This window comes from Delphinapterus leucas, chromosome X (assembly GCF_059928025.1).
Source record: "Delphinapterus leucas isolate spDelLeu-1000000601 "Yukka" chromosome X, BTC_Dleu_Yukka2, whole genome shotgun sequence".
Taxonomy (NCBI): Eukaryota; Metazoa; Chordata; class Mammalia; order Artiodactyla; family Monodontidae; genus Delphinapterus; species Delphinapterus leucas.
This window is the reverse complement of record NC_143150.1, coordinates 120,395,145-120,416,492: the sequence shown is the minus strand read 5'-3', so window position 1 is coordinate 120,416,492 and position 21,348 is coordinate 120,395,145. Positions and strand designations below refer to the sequence as shown.

The 21,348-nt window shown below is 41.6% G+C and overlaps 2 protein-coding genes across 8 annotated transcripts in view; one reads left to right on the top strand and one right to left on the bottom strand.

The window, feature by feature from the left end:
- The window catches only part of BMX (BMX non-receptor tyrosine kinase), a 48,915-nt gene extending 48,055 nt beyond the window's left edge, over positions 1-860 (top strand). For 5 of the 7 annotated variants that reach the window (XM_022562712.2, XM_022562710.2, XM_022562709.2 and 2 more), the window contains one exon: positions 398-591. In XM_022562712.2, the coding sequence (XP_022418420.1) occupies positions 398-472 (75 nt within the window). In that variant the 3' untranslated portion in view covers positions 473-591. Of the gene's footprint in view, positions 1-397 lie in introns of all 7 variants that reach the window. The other 2 variants (XM_022562713.2, XM_022562714.3) reach the window with 2 other exon arrangements.
- A 633-nt stretch (positions 861-1,493) lies between these two features.
- ACE2 (angiotensin converting enzyme 2) overlaps positions 1,494-21,348 on the bottom strand; it is a 52,675-nt gene continuing 32,820 nt past the window's right edge. The window contains exons 11-18 of the mRNA XM_022562652.3: positions 19,042-19,140; positions 14,893-15,015; positions 14,309-14,481; positions 13,030-13,088; positions 9,848-9,948; positions 8,318-8,434; positions 6,251-6,445; positions 1,494-4,781 (exon numbers count right to left, since the gene is read on the bottom strand). Of these exons, the coding sequence (XP_022418360.1) occupies positions 4,673-4,781; positions 6,251-6,445; positions 8,318-8,434; positions 9,848-9,948; positions 13,030-13,088; positions 14,309-14,481; positions 14,893-15,015; positions 19,042-19,140 (976 nt within the window). The 3' untranslated portion in view covers positions 1,494-4,672. The remainder of the gene's footprint in view (positions 4,782-6,250; positions 6,446-8,317; positions 8,435-9,847; positions 9,949-13,029; positions 13,089-14,308; positions 14,482-14,892; positions 15,016-19,041; positions 19,141-21,348) is intronic.

The following is a 21,348-nucleotide window of genomic DNA, read 5'->3' as shown; positions in this document are numbered from 1 at the left end:
TTTGTTCATATTTTATTGAGGTGTTGTTGCTATTGTAAATGGGGTTTTCGCTATCATTACATCTTCTAATTGGTTATTGTACACATATAGGAAGGCTATTGGTTTTGTAAGTTAATTTTATATACTGCTCTCCTGGTGAATTCCTTTATTATTTGGGTTGGTTCTATCATTAATTCTCTTGGTTTTCCAAGGTCTGCAGTCGTATCTTATGCAAATAAAGATACTTTTTCTTCCCCAATTCTTAGGGCTCTAATTGTTTTCTCTTTACAAGAAACGTCTATAGTGTTTCCACATTGTAAAATTTGCTAGTTTTAGGACTGAGGTATAAATATTTTACATAGTTTATTTTTAATCATAGCCCTCATAAACTAAACCATTGGGTTTTTCTTTTATTTAGCTTCCAGAAAAGCGGCCCACATTTCAGCAACTCCTATCTTCCATTGAACCGCTTCGGGAAAAAGACAAACCATAAAGAAGAAATGAGAAGTTCCGATGAGAATGAGTGTAAACGTTGGCCAACATTTTCATTCTTTTTAAGGGATGCAGCAAAGCACAGACATTGTAATTTAGCTAGTTCTTCTTAATGGTACTTTGTGTGCTGTTTGTTCTATTATCTAGAAATGAACAAGGTAGGAAACAAAAGATTTCCTTGAAACTTAGGTCAAATTAGTAATTTTGTTTATGCTGCTCTTAATATTATACTTCCCAGCCTATAGCAGAAGCACATCTTCTGATTGATTGCAAAATAGAGAGGGTGTGTACCATATGTAAAGATTGAACAGAATTGAAAAATTGTTGGATATTTGTTCTTTTCGTAATATCACCACTATCATGATAATTAAATATGCTATTAGCAAGTATGGAAATTGTGACACTTGCCTTCATGTTTCAATGTTCTCAATCTTTAGCATGTATGAGAATCAAATGGAGAGTTTATTAAAACACAGGTTCCTTAGGAACTACCCCAGAGATTCTGGTACAGCAGGTCTGAGTGCAGCCTAAGAATTTGTATTTTTAACAAGCTCCCAGATGTTTCTGTGCAGTCAGTCCAAACTGCCCTAGGGGACCTCATTATGTAGTGGGCACTGTTAGGTGGTCCATAATTCAATCCAAATGATACAATTCTCATTTGATACCCAAATCAGAAAAATGAATTCATGTCATTATGTACACAAATATAAAACTAAAGTTAAATAACATAATTCAATAATATACTATGTATCACACAGACACAATTTTTAAAGATGCTAAGGTATAACTTGATGCCTTTTTCCTTACACTTAACTATTTTCAATTTCAACTCAAGTATAACCACGATCTTGTATTAGATTGTTGCTTTGTACAGTACTCCCCCCTTATCTTCAGGGGATACATTCCAAGACCCCCAGTGGATGTCTGAAACTGAGGATAATACCAAACCCCATACATACTATGTTTTTCCTATACATACATATCTATGATTAAGTTTAATTTATAAATTAGGCACAGTAAGAGATTAACAGCAATAACTAATAATAAAATAGAACAACTATAACAGAATACTATAATAAAAGTTATGTGAATGTGGTCTCTCTGTCAGAGTATCTTACTGTACAAATTGAATGCCTTTTCCATTTTAAGTAAGCACTTACACACTGCGGCCATAACTTTTGCAGTTTGAGGTGTGACAGCAAAACTAGTATGAATTTCTTTTTCTTTCTTCGCAATGTCACCGATGAAAGATTTGGTCTTACCGTAGGTTTCAGCCCCCTCAGCGTCTGATTTTTTTTCTTTCCTTATTGAGACCTTTCACCTTTTTACTTAAAGGAAGCACTGTAGGTCTTATCTCTGGCATTTCCGAATCACCAGTATCACTCCTCTGGCGCTTTGGAGCCAGGATTAAGTAAAATCAGGGTCACTTGAACACAGCATTGTGGCACTGCGACAGCAGATCTTACAACTGCAGCCACTAATTGACTAACGGGTGGGACATGCTGGGCAAAGGGATGATTCAGATCCCGGGGGAGCAGAGCTGAAATCGCGAGATTTCATCACGCTACTGAGAACGGCACGCACTTTAAAACATATGAATTCTTTATTTCTGAAATTTTCCATTTAATATTTTCATACAGTGGTTGACCGCAGGTAACTGAAACCGTCAAAAGTGAAACCGCAGATGGGGGATGGGGGAGGGTGGGCGCTACTGTAATCGTTTAAAATCCTTGAGTTTGGGGCCCTGGGGCTTCTGGCTAGTTTGATAACTGAACTTTCTCTTTCGGTCTTCTATCTTGACACAAAGGTACAGAAGTCCTATTTTACCTTCTTATGGCTATTACTAAAAGGTGCCTTAGCTTTCAAGCTTCCTGGGAATGCCCACCCTCACGGTCTGGTACTGAACCCATAGGTTTTCATCATTTTGGAGTACATCATTGTCATGTCTGTAATGTCAAGAAGGGAAAGAGAAAGGTTATGTGAAGGGCATTATTACAGTGAAAAGACACTAATGAAACCCTGCTACTATTTTCCAGATATAAGTTAACAATCTCCCTTAAGAGACATTCACACCCTTCCTCATCCCACTCACCCCTCACCCCCCAGCTACTGTGAATGATCCCTCTTGGTTATTTGTCTCTTGACATTTAAATAATGATTCCTTTATTTTCAGCAGAATCGACTTATGATAATAGTCTTCTATTTTCTTTTTTTTTTACCGCGGTACGAAAATCTCAATATATAATGAAATGTGCTGCTCTGATTCCATCCACCAGAGATTTGCACCACAGACTGTTAAAGCCCCCCGAGAAAGATTTCTCACGCCCAAACTAGGTCTTCCTGGTCCCCCACCCACTTGAAAGGTGTTTTCCTTTCTTCTTATTTTTACATATTTGATCTTCTAAAAATGAAGCTCAGCAGGACTCTATGGGACCTTCCCGGGAACATGACCCCTCCCCCTGCCTCTTGTTTGTAGAAAATCTTTAGCTCCCTAGGCCTTCCCCAAGTTCCAAAGAGCAAATTTAATAAGAGAAATGAGAAAATGCAGGAACAAAGAAAAACAGTCAATCAAGACAGTAATAGTTTAGCCATAAAGCAAAGTCAAGGACCTTTAGTTCCTCCTCAAGGGCTACAGATAGTATCCTGAGCCGTATCCTTGAGTTGTTTTGCAGATACTAAAACCCCCACCAGGTGGAAGAACTTAACTGCATGCTGACCACAAGTAGACCCCAGACTGGTTAAAACCAGAAGGTTGATGATGCTGGCTCCAGATATACCACCCAATTACCGCACCACCAATCAATCAGAAGAATGTCCACAAGCTGATCAGGTCCCCTACGACCCTCACCCCAATGTTGCCTTTAAAAGCCCTTCCCTAAAAGCCCTCCGGAAATTCGGGTCTTTTGAGCAGGAGCTGCTAGTTCTCCTTACTTGACAAAGTTACTCTAACAGTATGCTGGGCACTGCGTAAAGTGAATTGATGGGTAGAGTTTGGATATTTCCACCTATTTAATCCATTTTAAATCAGTTTTCAGGTCTGTATTGGATGCTGTGCTCAGAACTGGGCTGGGGGCTCTGAGATATATAAAAGCATTACCAGGTTTGGTTCCTAACCTGATGGTGTAGACGCTCTAACACAACTCTTTTTTGACTGATTTTATAATTGATTTATACAAGAAATATAAAGCAACTGAAGGCATTGGGATACATTCCAAGACATATGGGAGGTCAAGAGTCCTGGACAGTCAGATGGCAACTTTGTCCCTGGAAGTGAAAAGCAGACTGAAGCCACAGAAACCCGAGCACAGAAGCACACATAAGACCACACGAGTGTGTAAATCGAGTATTTACTGAGTGTCTGCTTCGTGCTCAGCACTACTCAGATATTGTGGGCAAATACAAAAGATTTAAGAGATTGGGAGCCCACTTCAGAGGGTGACATTCAGTTGGGATCTCCATGCACTCCACGGTTAGAGAGCAGCGGAAGCGAGTTTCTATCACGGGTGCTCTGGAGGGGGGTTCACAGAGGCCCCTGGGGCTAGTTTGATGTTGTCAGGAAGATGGTGATCAAGCAGCTTGGAAGTGAGAAGGCAATGTCCTCCAGTGGCTCTCTGGATTCTTCTCTCTTCTGTAGCCCTGTCACCCTGAAGAAGGCATGTTCCAGTCCAATCATCACTGGGGGAAATCACTAGAGTACTTAGATCAAGTTAATGTGAAGAGAGCATGACATCCTTTACACTTGAATTCAATCCAAGTGAACAGTGCGTGCTGTTCTCCATCCCTGCAGCTCCGTCTGTTCACAGGCACCGTCTTTAAGAGTGATCCACCCAGGTTCCACACCAGAGCCCAACACCTGCTCCTGCCATGTCTCCTTTCTTTTCAACTCCAGCAACACAACGGACATTTCCATTTCTATTACCCCTGAACAGCGTGTGAGGCAAAAGACAAACTTTCTCTATTCTCAAATAGAAACACCTCTTTCAGGAAACAGAAAAGTCAAATCCTGAGGCAGAAAAAAATACTAAAGGCGATGCAAGTGAAGGCGCCCTCTCCTCAGGCATGTCTTCTGTGGACAACTTTTCCTGAACAGAGACACAGCTTTGACATTTAATGACATCCTTATAATCTCCTATGTTCTGTACTGTGAAATTAACATTTACATACAATAAGATCACCTCAAGAGGAAATAAAAGAGATTTTTCTAAAACGAAGTCTGAACATCATCACTATTTTGGAATCCTGAATTATTTTCTCCTTTACTCAAGCCCATGGAGTCATAAGGATTTTCTTCACTGCTTGCTTGATTTTTCCTGTTAAAGAAAGTGAAGTCACCTTGATATTGTGATGTTAGAATGACACGGCCTCCCTTGGACTCCACTGGGCCCAGGCATCTTTTTTGTCTCAGCATCTAATCACCTGTACTCATTTGCATACCAGTCCCCTCTCAATGGACTATAGGCACCCAGAGTGCATCGGATTCACTTCTTTAGGCCCATGATTGGTCGGCATGATGGCTGGCAGAGCACAGGAGATTGGTTAGGGTATAAGCTCTGGAGTCAGAGAGCAGAGGCCTCTGTGTCTCAGTTTGCCTATTTGGCAAATGATGGCAATCATGTGAAGTCAATGAAATAATGCTGGCAGAGTACTCACGGTACTCGGCATGTAATCCTCAATAAATATTGACCATTATTATTATTTTTAGGAACTCAGTGGTCATTCAGCCAATCACTTCATTTTAAAAAGCTTCCCCACTAAATTATCAACTTCCAAAGTATAAAGATCAGGGTAGGCCTGCTTTGTAGTACAATAACCAGCTTTAGAAACCAAGCATATATCCTCACGTGTTACTGACTAGCCGTGCAAACTTGAGAAAGTTTCTTGGCCTCTCTGAATCTCAGTTTTATATATACATGAAGATAATTACATATTTACATCATACAATCACTGAGAACACTAATGTAAGAAATATATGAGCACGGTTGACAGTCTTATTTTTGTACCTTCTATTAACATAGTGTGTAGCATGAAGGAGGGGCTTCCAAATAAGTTCTTTAATGAATTAACTTTGGAATAGCGTCTCATGTGCAAGTTTTTAGTATGTAGAGGAGTGCTTGTTGAACTGTAATGTGTGCCCAAGTCTGCAGGCCTTACTAAAACAAAGATTCTGCTTCATTGGGTCTCCAAAAAACTGATCGTTTTTCAGAAAGACTCATAGACTTAGAAAACAAACTTATGACATTCAGTCAACTCAAGAACAAATCAGAGGGTGCCTGACCCATGAACTGAGGGAACAGTAGGGCGTCTGTGCTATCAGAGGAGGGATGAAGAGGACTCGAGTGTAGCAGTTTGGAGCAAATCTCAGAGCTCATTCTCGAATGATTTCACGGTTCAAATCCATCACTAATCCAGCCTCTAAGGTCAGTTCTAGCCCGAGGAGGACACTCATCAGTAAGGATAATGCCCTGAGCCCACTCACTCCTGCTGGGCTTCGAGTGCCTCTTAGGGGTGGGGGCAATGATGCTGTGGGCCAGGCAGGAGTTTACCAGGGCACACCAGCCAACTCCAGGCTGGACATGTCCTGTATGGTGGGGCTTTGCTAGGGAGGCAAAGTGCTGATGAAATCTGGTAGATTTCTAGGGGATGCATAAGAATGTTTAGCTGCGAAATTGTCCAAATAAGGAATTGGCTTGTACAACCTACCACGTACTGCAAAATTTCCAGTGAGTTTTCCCTAAACCTTTCTGTTCTAGGATAGAGAAGTCTAAGAAAGGTCACTTACTTTCTTCGACCTCTGATGCCAGTGAAGATGAGCACAACAATACCAATCACTACCACTCCCATCACGACCCCGAAGATAATCAGCCATACGGTGACAGGTGGCTCATAAGGGGGTGCCAGCGTCGGCTGAACCCCCAGAAACTCCAGGCTGCTGTCATCCAGGCGGAAAGCATCATTGATACGGCCCCGGGACATCCTATTCCCAAAAGCAAAACACTTAGGCAAAAGAAAACTGTGTGCAATTATTGACTCCTTACATCATTGTTCCCAAACGGATTTGATAAGGCTTATCCTAAAAACGTATACCTAAAAAAGCAATGAAATCAAAGTAAATAACCAGGTTCAGTGAAAGATTTGAGTTTTGACAATTATACATCTTTCCTATCTTGTAACCTAGATTAGGCTTGGAAACAGCTCCATTGGAAAATTAGGCTGCAAGTGTGGAAACGTGCAAGTGGTTGGCATTTGTTCATTTGTGACTACTGCATTGTAAAGGCAAAGTTAGCATGTTTGGTAAGAATTTCCCTTCTGTCAGGGTATGTCTACAATGATGTTATATCAAATAATGGAAAAGGACAACTGCATCCACCTCTTCTACAAACGAAACAGTCCCTCTACACAAGTCTCGACAGTTGTATTTTACAAATGAAAGGTGTTGACATCCAAAATTACCACTAAAAGGCAGCACTGGGGAGGAATACAGGGAAGGAGCCTTTGCCACAAAAAAGGTGAAGATTATTTTTAAAACAAAAAACAGTGAAATGTTCAATATTCTAGATTGAAAACCAAAGTGTCTGGCATCACATCCTCCTGCCCTTGGGTATAGGGCAGGTCAGGAGGAGGTCAGAGTCCACCCAGAGAGAGAGAGAGAGGGAGAGAGGTCAAAGCAGCATTAGGCATGTCACCCCTGGCAACCTCTGCCTGAGAGTCTGGGCATTCTGGAAACAGGAAGTTTGAGGACCCCGGTAACTTGCAGGAGGGCGGGGCTCCTTCATGATGATCTCAGCTGGCGCTTTTCCCCAGGACAAGTCACGTGGAGGCAGCCAGTGAGTCTCTGGGCGTGCTCCGGTTGTAAACCCCACTAAACCAGATTTTCTAGGCCCACTCTGCCCAGCAAGTCTTGTTTCTGCTTCCGAAGATGAACAGCAGCTCAAGAGTGCCACCTAGTGAGCACTTCCTGTAGCAGTGAGTAGCTGAAGCCTCTTTTTTTTTTTTAATGACAAGGGGAAACACCTACATCTCTCCATTATTCACTATTGCTGTTTTGGGAAACAGCTGAGGCAAATTGGGAAAACTGTCCCTTCTGAACACTCACGACCAATAGCAAGTCCCTCTTTTGGAATGGAGGCTAACCAGTGTCTAAGGAATCCCATCCTTGCCTACCTTGTTTCAGACTTTGGTTAGTTAAACGGATCCTACATCAAAGCCCCTACAGCAAACGATGGCGACACCTGCCCACGTGCCCTCTGCTCTTACCATTGTGCGGGTGTGCTGGCCAGGCTTCCTTCAGCCAGTATCTCCTGCCTTTTCCCAAGAGCATTTTCAGGCCACAAGATTCGGCCCTGCCTGCAGGCCAGCAATGCTGGGAAGTTAGTCTCCCCTGTAAGCAGTTCTCAACCAGTGACTGATGGGAGGTGGTGAATAAATACCCCAGCTCTGATGGGACAATTGAGGGGCATATTCTACGCCGCCTCCCAGAATTCCCAGCAGAATGGAGCTCTAGCTGCCCACAGTGGTAACTTGCTCATAACGTGTCCCTTATTACCTTCCTTCCATCCTGTCTCCTGTCCACATTCCTCCATCCGTGTTTCTTGAGGTCACCTCCCAAATAAACTACTTACACTCAAATCCTTGTCTAAGGACCTGTATCTGGATAAACCCAATTAAGACAATCCCCTTGCTATGAGATTCTGGAATTAAAACCCAAGTTTTTAAGATGAGGAAAAACATGTAAATGACTCAGAAGAGTGCCTGGCACTGTAAAAGCACACCAAATATTCGTTACTGTTGTTGCTGCATTGGGGAACCCCCTTGCCCTGCTATCATGCATTAGAAAGTAAAGTATCACCTGATGGCCTCTTCAACTTCAGTTCTAGGAATGATGTCAGACATATTTTTAGGTGAAGTGACAAAGAAGTTGAAGGAGATTCTTGGTTTCAAATCACTCACCCGCACGTCCTCCCCCCTGTGGAGAAACAAAAGAAACATCTTCCCTGGTGGCACAGAGGACACTGTAAAGAGAATGAAAACTTCTCCTGCTGGTGAAAAGGAGATGGGGGGAGGATCACAGGGTAAAGTAGGGAGACATGGGGCAGGGCCCGTCATGGAAGGATGTAATTGTCCCAACAAGCTTAACAGTGCCCAAAGCACACGAACTCAACTACATAAGGTGTGACAGCAAGTCTTGGCGCTGTTAGTTCTGCCACCGTATAAGAACAACAGTTTGGGTTTTTTTTCCAATCATAGAAAAATTTCAAACTGAAAGCAGTAGTAGAATCAGCAAGGAATCGTTGGTGACCCAGACTCGTGCTAAACAACATGGCAGGCAGCAATGGCCCTGTTCCATGGACAGACGTGGTGCGTTGATATCTTCGAACCCTGCCCCTCCCAGCAAAAACCGTCATGTTACCCCCACCGTGAGGGTGATGAGCAGGGTTGACAGTACGATGTGACAAGACTCTGCTCTCACAGCTGCCAGACTGATCCTAATAAACCCCAAGGCAGATCACAGGGCTCAGAGTCTTCCTTGCCCGGAAGGAAAGCCAGTGGCCTTAGAACGGCTTGGGAGGCACACATGAACTTTCTTCTCGCCTCCCCACCCCCCCTGGCCCAGTCCCACCATGACCACATCTCCCACTGGTCTTCTATTAGCTCACTGTGCTCCAGCCACACTAGCCTCCTGGCTGCTCCTTCAACAGGTGAAGGATATTTGTCCCTCGGGATCTTTCCACTTGCTATTTTCCCAGCTGAAACATTTCCCCACAGTCTGCACCTGTGACTCTCTTTCCTGTTTCAGCTATTTGCTCAAATATTAACAAGGCTTTCTCTGACCATTTTAGTTAAAATTGACACACACACACACACACACACACACACACACACACACAACCAGCACTCCCTAGCTCCTTTCCTGTTGAATTTTTCTCCCTAGCACTTATCACCATCGAATTCTACTACTTACATATTTACATATTTTGTCGACTGTCTATAACACACACACACACAAAACAGATACATTAGAATATAAGCTCATGAATGAAAGCAGAGATTTCTGCCTTTTTTTTTTCAGTGCTGAGGATGGATGAGAGCATTTGGGGAAAAGAAGGGGAGAGGAAAAGAGGGGAGAGGAAGGAAGGGGGTGGAAAGGGAAGAGAGAGGCGAGGAGAGGGCCATTTCATAACAGTGCTCTTGTCACCTACGAGTCAAATAAGTCACAATCATCCCTAAATAGACTGGCCCAAATTCCAGGAGATCAAAGAGATTTAAAAGTTATTAGGAGGTTTTTCTTAATTTCATTTGAATAAAAGTTGAAGCATAATATTTTCTTAGACCCAAGAGTGAGGGAAATACTGATTGACAGCACAGCAAATCAACTCACCCAAAAGGAATGGTCTCGTTTCTGACTTTTGAAAAATACTCTCTCATGGCGTATGCAACAGATGACCGGAACAAGTACATTTCATTGTCATTCCATTCATACTGCAAATTCAAAACAAAAACATTGCTCAGTAGAGATCGTGGGGTACATTAAAACCTGATATTCTAAAAGCTTTTTTTTTTGGTCGCACTGTGCATCTTGTGGGATCTTGTGGGATCTGAGCTCCCCGACCAGGGAATGAATCCACGCCCTTGGCAGTGAGAGCGCGAAGTCCTAACCACTGGACCGCCAGGGATTTCCCCACAAGCGTTATTTTTAAATTATCTAATATGCCAAAGATTCTTGCTCTGCGTGACGTCAGTAACCTCCAACTTGAGTGTGCATCAGCATCACCTGGAGGGCTTGTTAAACCACTGACTCCTGGGCCTGAGCCTCAGAGTTTCTAATGCAGAAGGTCTGGGAGGAGACCCAAGAAATCGCATCTCTAACAAGCTCCCAGATGGTGGGAGCTGGTCCCGCTGCCACGCTTTAAGAACCATGGCGTTCACTGGCCCTTTTAATTTAGTTTGATGCAAGCTGAAATAAACACCCGGAGGGAAGGTTTATAGATGGGAGTCATGTGAGCCATTGGTTTTGGTTAAAATGTCCATATACTGTAAACAAATATGCTGAGTTTTTACTATTTTTATAGTAAATTCTTGGATATGTGTAAGTGTAAAAAAAAGAAGAAACTTGAGGTTCAAAGGAAAAAAATTTTTTTTGTAAACAAGGTAATTTGTTCTTGTGTTTCAGTGCTAAACCAATGGCTTGTGTATTTGCATCGTCCAGGAAAAACCTGTTGAAAGAGAAAAAAGCGTTCACTCTTTCCTCCAGTAGATGGCAGTAGAGATCATGAATAGCACGAAGTTTGCATCTCTTCCCCTTCTAGGTAAAACGATTACGAGATGATCATACTAAGTGAAGCAAGCCAGACAGAGAAAGACAAATATCATATGATATCGCTTATATGTGGAATCTAAAAGGATGATACAAATCAACTTATCTACAAAACAAAAACAGGCTCACAGACGTAGAAAACAAACTTATGGTTACCAAAGGGGAAGCGGGGGAGGGATAAATTAGGAGATTGGGATTAACATACACACACTACTACATATAAAATAGATAACCAACAAGGACCTACTGTATAGCACAGGGAACTTTACTCAATATTTTGTAATAACCTATATGGGAAAAGAATCTGAAAAAAATACATGTGTATATGTATAACTGATTCACTTTGCTGTTCACCTGAAACTAACACATTGTAAATCAACTATACTTCAATTTTTAAAGATATAATTACATTTTCAGAAGTAAATCAAAATTTTAGCTGTTTAAAGAAAAGATTTCATTGTAAAGCAACTATACTCCAATAAAAATTAATTTAAAAAATAAATAAAATAAATAAAAATAAATTTTAAAAAGGATTTCAAAGGGTTGCTACATTGACCCCAGCTTGATATCACACAGCTGTTGGAAAAAGTTGCTTTAATAGTAATAATGATATTATTAATATTATTACTAATATTCTGGTTACTATTTCTATATTCAAAAAAAGCAAAGGCCAAGTTCTCAAATTAGTGTCAAAGATCCAGGTGGACTTTGCCATGAAATAGCTTGAACTGGGCAGTTATTCTGGCTAAAAGTATGGTTCTGGTCTCATCATAGCAGCCTCTCGCTCAGTGAACAGGCCTCAGAATGTTACGCCATCAACCCCTCTGAAGACTACCGATCCCTCACTGCATGGAAAGAGAACATGGGGACACATGTCAAGAAAACAGAAGATAACTGAAAAGGATCCTGACCTACCAGATACTTTAAATTAAAATAATTAAATTTCATTAGTCCAAGGAAGAGCTAATAAAAATATGACAGAAAGAGAAATGATCCCAGAGACACTCAATGATTGTTAAGAAATAGGAACTTGAACTTTTAGAGTTTGGGAAGCGATGCACTTCCATTTTTATTATTTCTTTCTTAAATGTTCCTTTTTTACTCCTACTATGTTATTTATGTTTAAACGTCTTACTTATCTATGAAAGTTACACTACAACTACTGTGGAACGTTGGACAATATTTAACTTACCAGGAAAAGTAAGGGGGTAGAAATGCCATCTTTGGGTCTATCCAGTGCAAAGAACAATTTTCTGTAGCACCCTGGACTGTTTTACCCAATAGTGTCAGGCTGCCCTCTAATCCTGCAAAACCTGCAGGTTGCCACAAGCCCACCCACGCCTTTGATCCCCGTCTGCCTCGGGTGACCCTCTCCTCTCCTCTTTCCCAATCAAAGCCACGACTGCTTCAAACTGGATAACCTGAGACAGGTGTTTAGGAGAAAGGAACAGCTGATCAAAGTAATTCACATGAAGGTGTAAGTAATCTGATTTTCTGTAAAACATTCTGTCGTCCTGAAATGCATCTCTACATCAGTGGTTCTCAAACCGTGCCGTAATCAGTCACCTGGGGAGCTTTGATGACTTGATGCCACACCACAGAGCAATTAAGTCAGAATCTCTGGGAGTGGGATTCAAGCACTGATATGTTTCAAAAATCCCAAATGACTCCAGTGTGCAGCCACGTTTGAGAAACTGTGTTCTAAATCAGAGCTTCCCAGTCTTTATTGTGTCTACAGACCCACTGGGGGGCTTGTTAAAATGCAGATTCCGATTAAGCAGGTCCAGGGCTGAGGTCTAAGATTAAAACAAGCTTCCAGGATATAGATGATTGACAAGCTTCCAGGATATAGATGATTGACTAAGACAAAACAACGCAAAACCGCCTACAGTGCTTCTAAGAACAAACAATCTCTCAAAATATAACCATGTCCTCTTCCTCAAATACAAGTAATGGTGATTAGAGTGAATTGGGAGGGTGGGTATTCGATACTTAAGATTGGATGTTTTCTCATTGATCTTCATAACACCTTCAAAGTCACAAGGAAAGAGGAGGCATAGCCAATCCAATAAGGAATGAATGTGTTACTAAAAAAACAAACAACCCAAAAGCCAAAGGGCAGAATCTAGAGCTTTTTAAGAGAACCATGTGTCCTCTCATCTTTTAGACCACACTGGGATGAGCTTGTTGTGCCCTATTTAAGGGAATACATTGAAAGTCATAGACGCACTGTGTAGAATACTCACAGCTTTTTCTCCAAGAGCTGATTTTAGGCTTATCCTCACTTTGATGCTTTGGTCAGAATCTGATTAAAGAGAAATAACAGACTGTTGTTACAGATGACAGATTGACCATGTGTGTTTATTTCCTTCCTCTCCCAAGATCCCACTAAAGTGATAGTAAAGGAATTTTTTAAGGTATAAACACAATTTTGGAAAATGAGAAGTTATGGAGGAGTGGTAAGTGCTTTCGCAAGGGTCAGGAAGCCATGCCCTAATGTGTACACAGAGGCAGCACAGACCCCCAAAGTCCCACAGAATCCCGGAGAGGCTTAGGGATTCAGGTACAGTAGGGGGTGGGAAAAAGATACTGGACGGAAAACAAGGGGAATGAAACTCAAGGTCTGGTTAAAGACACTTTGGGCAACAGTTGATGTTCCTACCCCATGAGCTCTTGCTTAGAAAGTCACTTGGACGCTGTGCAGCAAAACAAGAGGTAATTCACGAAAGAAGATATGGCATCCAGGAAGCAGTGGATTCAACCCAGGACAGCAGCAAAGGGATGACTCAGGATGAAAACTGTGGTCCACATTGAGACAGGAGGACTCTAAGAGGGAGTTCTTTAGGAAAAAATGAGACTGAAAAGAATAGATATGTTGGAATAGTTGAAAAAGATGAATGTGACATACATAGCAAATTAGGCATACAAAAAAAATGAGGCAATAGAAACTCCAGGACAAACAAAAAACCACATAAGAAAGGATATAAAATAGTATATTACTTGGTTCTGCAAGCATAATGATGCAAATATTGATAATTTCTCTATGAAAAATTATGTTAAACCTAATTGGGAGAATGAGAAAAGGAGGCAGAAGAGTAGGCAGAAGTGCATGCCTAAAAGTGAGCGACAGGGAAATGACAATATAAACAAATTGTTTAAAAATATGAAAGTAACTGCCAGAAAGGAGAGGCAATAGCATTAAAATTGTTAAAAGTATTTGTCTTTGACGAGCCGGATTTGAATACAGTGGGTTGGAGACTGTTAGACTCTTTTATTTTAAATATGGGGCTAGTAAAGCAGACTTGAAAAAGAGAGAGAGAGGTAGTTTTCACTGTGCCAGGTACATAGTAGCTGCTCAACAAATGTGTTTCCTCCCAGCTAAAATGGCAGCTACCACCATAGTACAGGGGCTAAGTAGAGGGAGAACATATTCAGCTGTGTCACAGTCCCATGAGACTGGGGCCAGAGAGGACTAGGGGAAGCAGAAAGTGGGCAGTTAGAAATGTGTCAACGCAATGTACTCACATGGAGTCCAGTCTGTGTTCCATCCCACAAACGAATTCCTGTTCTGGTCTTTCAGCCAGGTCAACAACGGCTCAAAGTAGTTGAGCAGTGGTTTTACGTCCATAGTCTTTACTCCCGCAATACTTTCCAATGCTGAGGTCCAGGGTTCTGATTTTCCAAGGCGCAGCATTTGGCTACATGAAAAAAGGGGAGGGTGGGTTCAGAGCCTTTTGAGGGATTCCAGATGTACATCTACTTACATGTACAATCTATACTTTCTCCTCTTTGGCTTGACTAAGTTTGCTCCTGGCAAATAAGAAAAGAAGCCATGTTAACAGATGTAGTCATCCTTCAATCTCTCTTCCCCTCCAGTTACTACAAAAAGAGCTCTGTAGTTATGACATGGAGAGAGGAGGTGGCCTGTCCAGCCATCACACGGTCCAGGTTCCTGTGTGACCACGAAACAAACATTTAATTTGTGGATGAGAACATTTTGAGGCCCCCAATTTTCTTTTTAGAGCAAAGAAATCAAATTCAAACTTAGGCATGGAAATTAGTAACATTAAATAGGAATGAGAGGTTCAATATTTTGAAGCATCTCTTACAGCAGCCTCTGCCCAGCTTCGGTGGAATTCGAGATATCACATTTGTACAGGGGACCTTCATGTTTAGCTGTTTGACAAAGGGCTTCATGAAACTGGAATTGATAAATGGTCCTTGTGTAATATCTGTAAAAGAGATAAAGAAAAAAAGTTGTCCTGTGTTTAGTTTCTGTGCTAGAATCAAAGATTGGGGCATATATTTAAATGTTGAAGCCCTAGTCACCAAAGAAGCACCAGTTAAACCTCTTTTCCCTCCAGAAAGACCCAAACATGAACCCTACAGACTCATCATACTTGCATTCATGTATCAGCTGATAAAAAGGCAGTATTATTTTGTTAAATGTTAGCTCACATTTGTATTGTGTTTTACAGATTTATAGCCCTTTCACATAAATGATGCCAATCGATACTTATGGCAGATTAACAATATTATTTCCACTTTACAAATAAAGAAACTGAGGCTCAGGGCTTAGCTGGTGGTCCAGTGGCTAAGGGTCTGTGCTCCCAATGCACGGGGCTCAGGTTCGACCCCTGGTCAGGGAACTAGATCCCACATGCCGCAACTAAGAGTTCGCATGCTGCAACTAAAGATCCCACATGCCACAACTAAAGAACCCACATGCCACAAATAAGACCCGGAGCAACCAAATAAGTAAATAAAAAAGAAAGAAAGAAACTGAGACTCAACAAATTCAAGATCTGGAGCTAAGAGGGGAAGAACATAGGTCTTAGGACTTCAAGTTAAAAATGCTCTATTACAGATATTAGTCGGCCTGCCAGTTCAAGATGGCAGACTAGAAGGACGTGTGCTCACTCCCTCTGGCGAGAGCACCGGAATCACAACTAACTGCTGAACAATCATCGACAGGAAGACACTGGAACTCACCAAAAAAGATACCCCACATCCAAAGACAAAGGAGAAGCCATAATGAGAGAGTAGGAGGGGCACAATCACAATAAAATCAAATCCCGTAACTGCTGAGTCAGTGACTCACAAACTGGAGAACACTTATACCACAGAAGTCCACCCACTGGAGTGAAGGTTCTGAGCCACACATCAGTCTTCCCAACCTTGGGCCCTGGTATCGGGAGGAGGAATTCCTAGAGAATCAGACTTTGAAGGCTAGCGGGATTTTGACAGGACTGGGGGAAACAGAGACTCCACTCTTGGAGGGCACACACAAAGTAGTGTGCACATCAGGACCCAGGGGAAGGAGCAGTGACCCCACAGGAGACTGAACCAGACCTACCTGCTAGTGTTGGAGGGTCTCCTGCAGAGGCAGAGGGTGGCTGTGGCTCAGCGTGAGGACAAGGACACTGGCAGCAGAAGTTCTGGGAAGTACTGCTTGGCGTGAGCCCTCCCAGAGGCCGCCATTAGCCCCACCAAAGAGCCCGGGTAGGCTCCAGTGTTGGGTCGCTTCAGGCCAAACCACCAACAGGGAGGGAACCCAGCCCCACCCATCACCAGACAAGCGGATTAAAGTTTTACTGAGCTCTGCCCACCAGAGCAACAGCCAGCTCTACCCACCACCAGTCCCTCCCATCAGGAAACTTGCACAAGCCTCTTAGATAGCCTCATCCACCAGAGGGCAGAAAGCAGAAGCAAGAAGAACTACAATCCTGCAGCCTGTGGAACAAAAACCACAATCACAGAAAGACAGACAAGATGAAAAGGCAGAGGACTAGGTACCAGATGAAGGAACAAGATAAAACCCCAGAAAAACAACTAAATGAAGTGGAGACAGGCAACCTTCCAGAAAAAGAATTCAGAATGATGATAGTGAAGATGATCCAGGACCTCGGAAAAAGAATGGAGGCAAAGATCCAGAAGATGCAAAAAATGTTTAACAAAGACCTAGAAGAATTAAAGAACAAACAAACAGAGATGAACAATACAATAACTGAAATGAAAACTACACTAGAAGGAATCAATAGCAGAGTAACTGAGGCAGAAGAACAGATAAGTGACCTGGAAGACAGAATGGTGGAATTCACTGCCATGGAACAGAATAAAGAAAAAAGAATGAAAAGAAATGAAGACAGCCTAAGAGGCCTCTGGGACAACATTAAACACAACAACACTTGCATTATAGAGGTCCCAGAAGGAGAAGAGAGAGAAAAAGGACCCGAAAAAATATTTGAAGAGATTATAGTCGAAAACTTCCCTAACATGGGAAGGGAAATAGCCACCCAAGTCCAGAAAGAGCAGAGAGTCCCAGGCAGGATAAACCCAAGGAGAAACATGCAGAGACGTTAGTAATCAAAACTGACAAAAATTAAAGACAAACAAAAATTATTAAAAGCAACAAGGGAAAAATGACATACGTTTTTCCCTTGACAAGGGAACTCCCATAAGGTTAACAGCTGATTTCTCAACAGAAACTCTACAAGCCAGAAGGGAGTGGCATAATATATTTAAAGTGATGAAAGGGAAGAACCTACAACTAAGATTGTTCTACTTGGCAATGATCTGATTCAGATTTGATGGAGAAATCAAAAGCTTTACAGACAAGCAAAAGCTAAGAGAATTCAGCACCACCAAACCAGCTCTACAACAAATGCTCAAGGAACTTCTCTAAGTGGGAAACACAGGAGAAGAAAAGGACCTACAAAAGCAAACCCAAAACACTTAAGAAAATGGTCATAGGAACATACATGTCGATAATTACCTTAAACGTGAATGGATTAAATGCTCCAACCAAAAGACACAGGCTTGCTGAACGGATACAAAAACAAGACCCATATATATGCTGTCTACAAGAGACCGACTTCAGACCTAGGGACACATTCAGACTGAAAATGAGGGGATGGAAAAAGATATTCCATGCAAATGGAAATCAAAAGAAAGCTGGAGTAGCAATACTCATATCAGATAAAATAGACTTTAAAATAAAGAATGTTACAAGACACAAGGAAGGACATTACATTGATGATCAAGGGATCAATCCAAGAAGAAGATATAACAATTATAAATATATATGCACCCAACATAGGAGCACCTCGATACATAAGGCAACTGCTAACAGCTATAAAAGAGGAAATCGACAGTAACACAGTAATAGTGGGGGACTTTAACACCTCACTTACACCAATGGACAGATCATCCAGACAGAAAATTAATAAGGAAACACAAGCTTTAAATGACACCACAGACCAGATAGATTTAACTGATATTTATAGGACATTCCATCCCAAAACAGCAGATTACACTTTCTTCTCAAGTGTGCACGGAACATTCTCCAGGATAGATCACATCTTGGGTCACAAATCAAGCCTCAGTAAATTTAAGAAAATTGAAATCATATCAAGCATCTTTTCTGACCACAACGCTATGAGATTAGAAATGAATTAAAGGGAAAAAAACGTAAAAAACACAAACACATGGAGGCTAAACAATACGTTACTAAATAACCAAGAGATCACTGAAGAAATCAAAGAAGAAGTCAAAAAATACCTAGGGACAAATGACGATGAAAACACAGTGACCCAAAACCTATGGGATGCAGCAAAAGCAGTTCTAAAAAGGAAGTTTATAGCTATACAAGCCTACCTCAAGAAACAAGAAAAATCTCAAATAAACAACCTAAACTTACACCTAAAGCAATTAGAGAAAGAAGAACCAAAAACCCCCAAAGTTAGCAGAAGGAAAGAAATCATAAAGATCAGAGCAGAAATAAATGAAATAGAAACAAAGAAAACAATAGCAAAGATCAATAAACCTAAAAGCTGGTTCTTTGAGAAGATAAACAAAATTGATGTGTATAAAATGGGTGACTAATAAGAACCTGCTGTATAAAAAAAATAAAATAAAATGCAAAAATTAAAAAAAAACCCATATTAGTCACTCAAAATAAATACATAAATAAATAAAAATACTCTATTACAATCACCCTGCACTCTGTTAGTAACAAGAAGACAAACAAAAATATATTTCTATTTCTCCCAAGGATACTATAAATTCCCTGATGGTGGGAGAAAAGATCTCATGTCAGTTTTATTTAACTCAATACATCATGTTGAGTTAAATCGAATTGAAACTGATCATCTATTTTGAGGATCTAAGGGGAAGGTGAACGGAGATAGAAAAAGAAATTAGAGTTGTCACTCTGTCCACAAATCCTAGAAGTGAGATAGAAGAAAACTGTCATTTACCGGATGAATGAGTAATCTTCAGCAACATGGAACAGACACGCGGGGTCACAGTATGTTTCATCATGGGGCAGAGGCTCCACCACCCCGACTATCTCTCGCCTTTGGGGAAAAAAGAAGATACGTTAGCTCTGGGTCACTCATCGTGAGAAAGTATGAATGGTGTCATTAGTGCAGTGTCATCAGCCAGTGGCGTTTCTACTGAAATTAGTTGTCAGGTGAAATTGAAACAGTGTAAAGAATTACAGAATAAAGTGCATCATGTAGTCATCTCTTTATTTTTTAGATTCAGCCAGTCTACAGCATTGGAAAATAGCTGTACCTTCAAAATACTAATTTACTAAAGTGCATTGCATGGCCAAAAACATACAGTGAAAGTCCTAATAATCCCTCTCCGGCACTACATTTTATGGGCTCCTCGTAGGCGGAATTTTCTAAAATTGAAATCTCACTGATTCTTCAAGACTAGCTCAAATGTCCCCTCCTCTGTGAGGCCTGCCCCCGATCCCAACCACCTGCCAGCACAGTGAACCCTCCAGCTCCCTTGGCCTTCTCTAGCTCTGCCTCCTTTGCCATTTCTCTCTCCGTTTTATAATTATTCACATACAGCTCCTTCTTGCCCTGGAGACTTGCCCTAGCGGGCGGGGCTGTGTTTTGGTCATCTTTACAGTTCCAGTGCCAGACACGACGGCCAATGCTAAGAAAAGACTTCACGTGGATTCGCTGAATGCATAGAGTAATTAATGCATTAATGAATCATTTTAAGGGTCTGATTCCATGTACCTTTGGAAATAAACTAAAAGGGATCAAAAATTAATTTGATCAGAAAAAAAAAAGGTAGGACAACCATGTATTTGGCATTGTTTAAAGTGAATACATCTGTCCTTTCTGATTGTGGGATCATGATAGACATAATTTCAGTAATACTCAAATGCTAGCAACAGCTACTACAGATGCTGCCTCCTCCCTCCCAAGGAGGGTTTATGTCACCAGAGAGAATCTTGGCAGAAGAGTGGCACTGACTTCAACTTATGGATATGGAGCTGAATGTTATAATGGTAGATCTTCACCACAGAGAGGAAAAATAAAGAAAAATAATTGACAGGAGTCTGACTAATAGATGGTGAGGAGAAGCTTTCTTTCTTTTTTTCCTTCCTTCATTCGTTCATTCATTCATTCCTTCTTTCCTAACTTCCTTCCTTCCATCTTCTTCTGTAATACTTTCATCATTTATTTCATACTTGCATGTGCCAGGCACTGTGCAAGGCACTTGGGATACGGTGATGAATGAGGTAGCGCTGAAACTATTGAAAGGAATCGCCCTCTGCTGCCCAAATGCAGCAGGCTCTCACTAGCTTGGAATTCTCTCCCTTCCCCTCTACATACCCCTGGTTAAATCCCACATCTTTCTCAAAGCTGTTTGGATGCCTCTCCTCATCTGACCTATCAGCCAGGGTTTTGGATCCCCCCTTGGATGCTCATGGATGCCCACATTCTCCCATCACAACCCAGCACGTTGCAGTGGTTTCATTTCCTGCATTCCTCCATAGACTACAAGTTCTTTGAAGTCGAGGAGAACATCAGAAATGATCAGCATCGGATTCCCCAGTGCTTTACCTAAAATGTGGGGTAAATATTTTTGTTTCAAAGAATGGACAAAAGCAAAAATAAAAATGAATAAATTGATCACTTCCGAAATAATATCACAGTTTAATGGGTGCCTCAATACTTAAGATAGAGCATGAGAAATTATGTCACTTGACCCTGCTGGAGGGTGGGGCAGAGCCAAGGAAACATTATCTGAGAAAGCTCCCAAATGGAGACTTAAAAAATAAAAAGGAGGCAGTTAATGTGGGGTGTGTGTGTGTGTGTGTGTGTGTGTGTGTGTGTGTGTGTGGTATGTGATGGCATTTCCCTAGCCTGAATACACTTCTCTCTCATTTTCACATATTTAGCCCCACATCACTAGATTTCAAGATTTAGCCACTGAAATCCCAGTTATTCTGACTAGGAAGAATTCTCTGAGAACTCCAGTGCTAGTTGTCTCAGGTGGGTTCTCACCCAAACAGACCCTGAGACCAGACCCTGGGACGTGATCCCAGGAAACACAGGCAAAGGAGTGAGGAAGTGAGACAGGAAAAGGAAAGCAGCCCCCAAAAGGTGTGTTATCAAGCAAGTCACCACAGTGGGTAACTGGAGCCTATTCCCACTGAGGAACTCTAGGATCCCACGTAGAGCACTCACCTCAGAATTCTCCCCGCTGAGGGCGAGGGAGCTGAAGTACTTATCCACCAATTCCCATCACACATA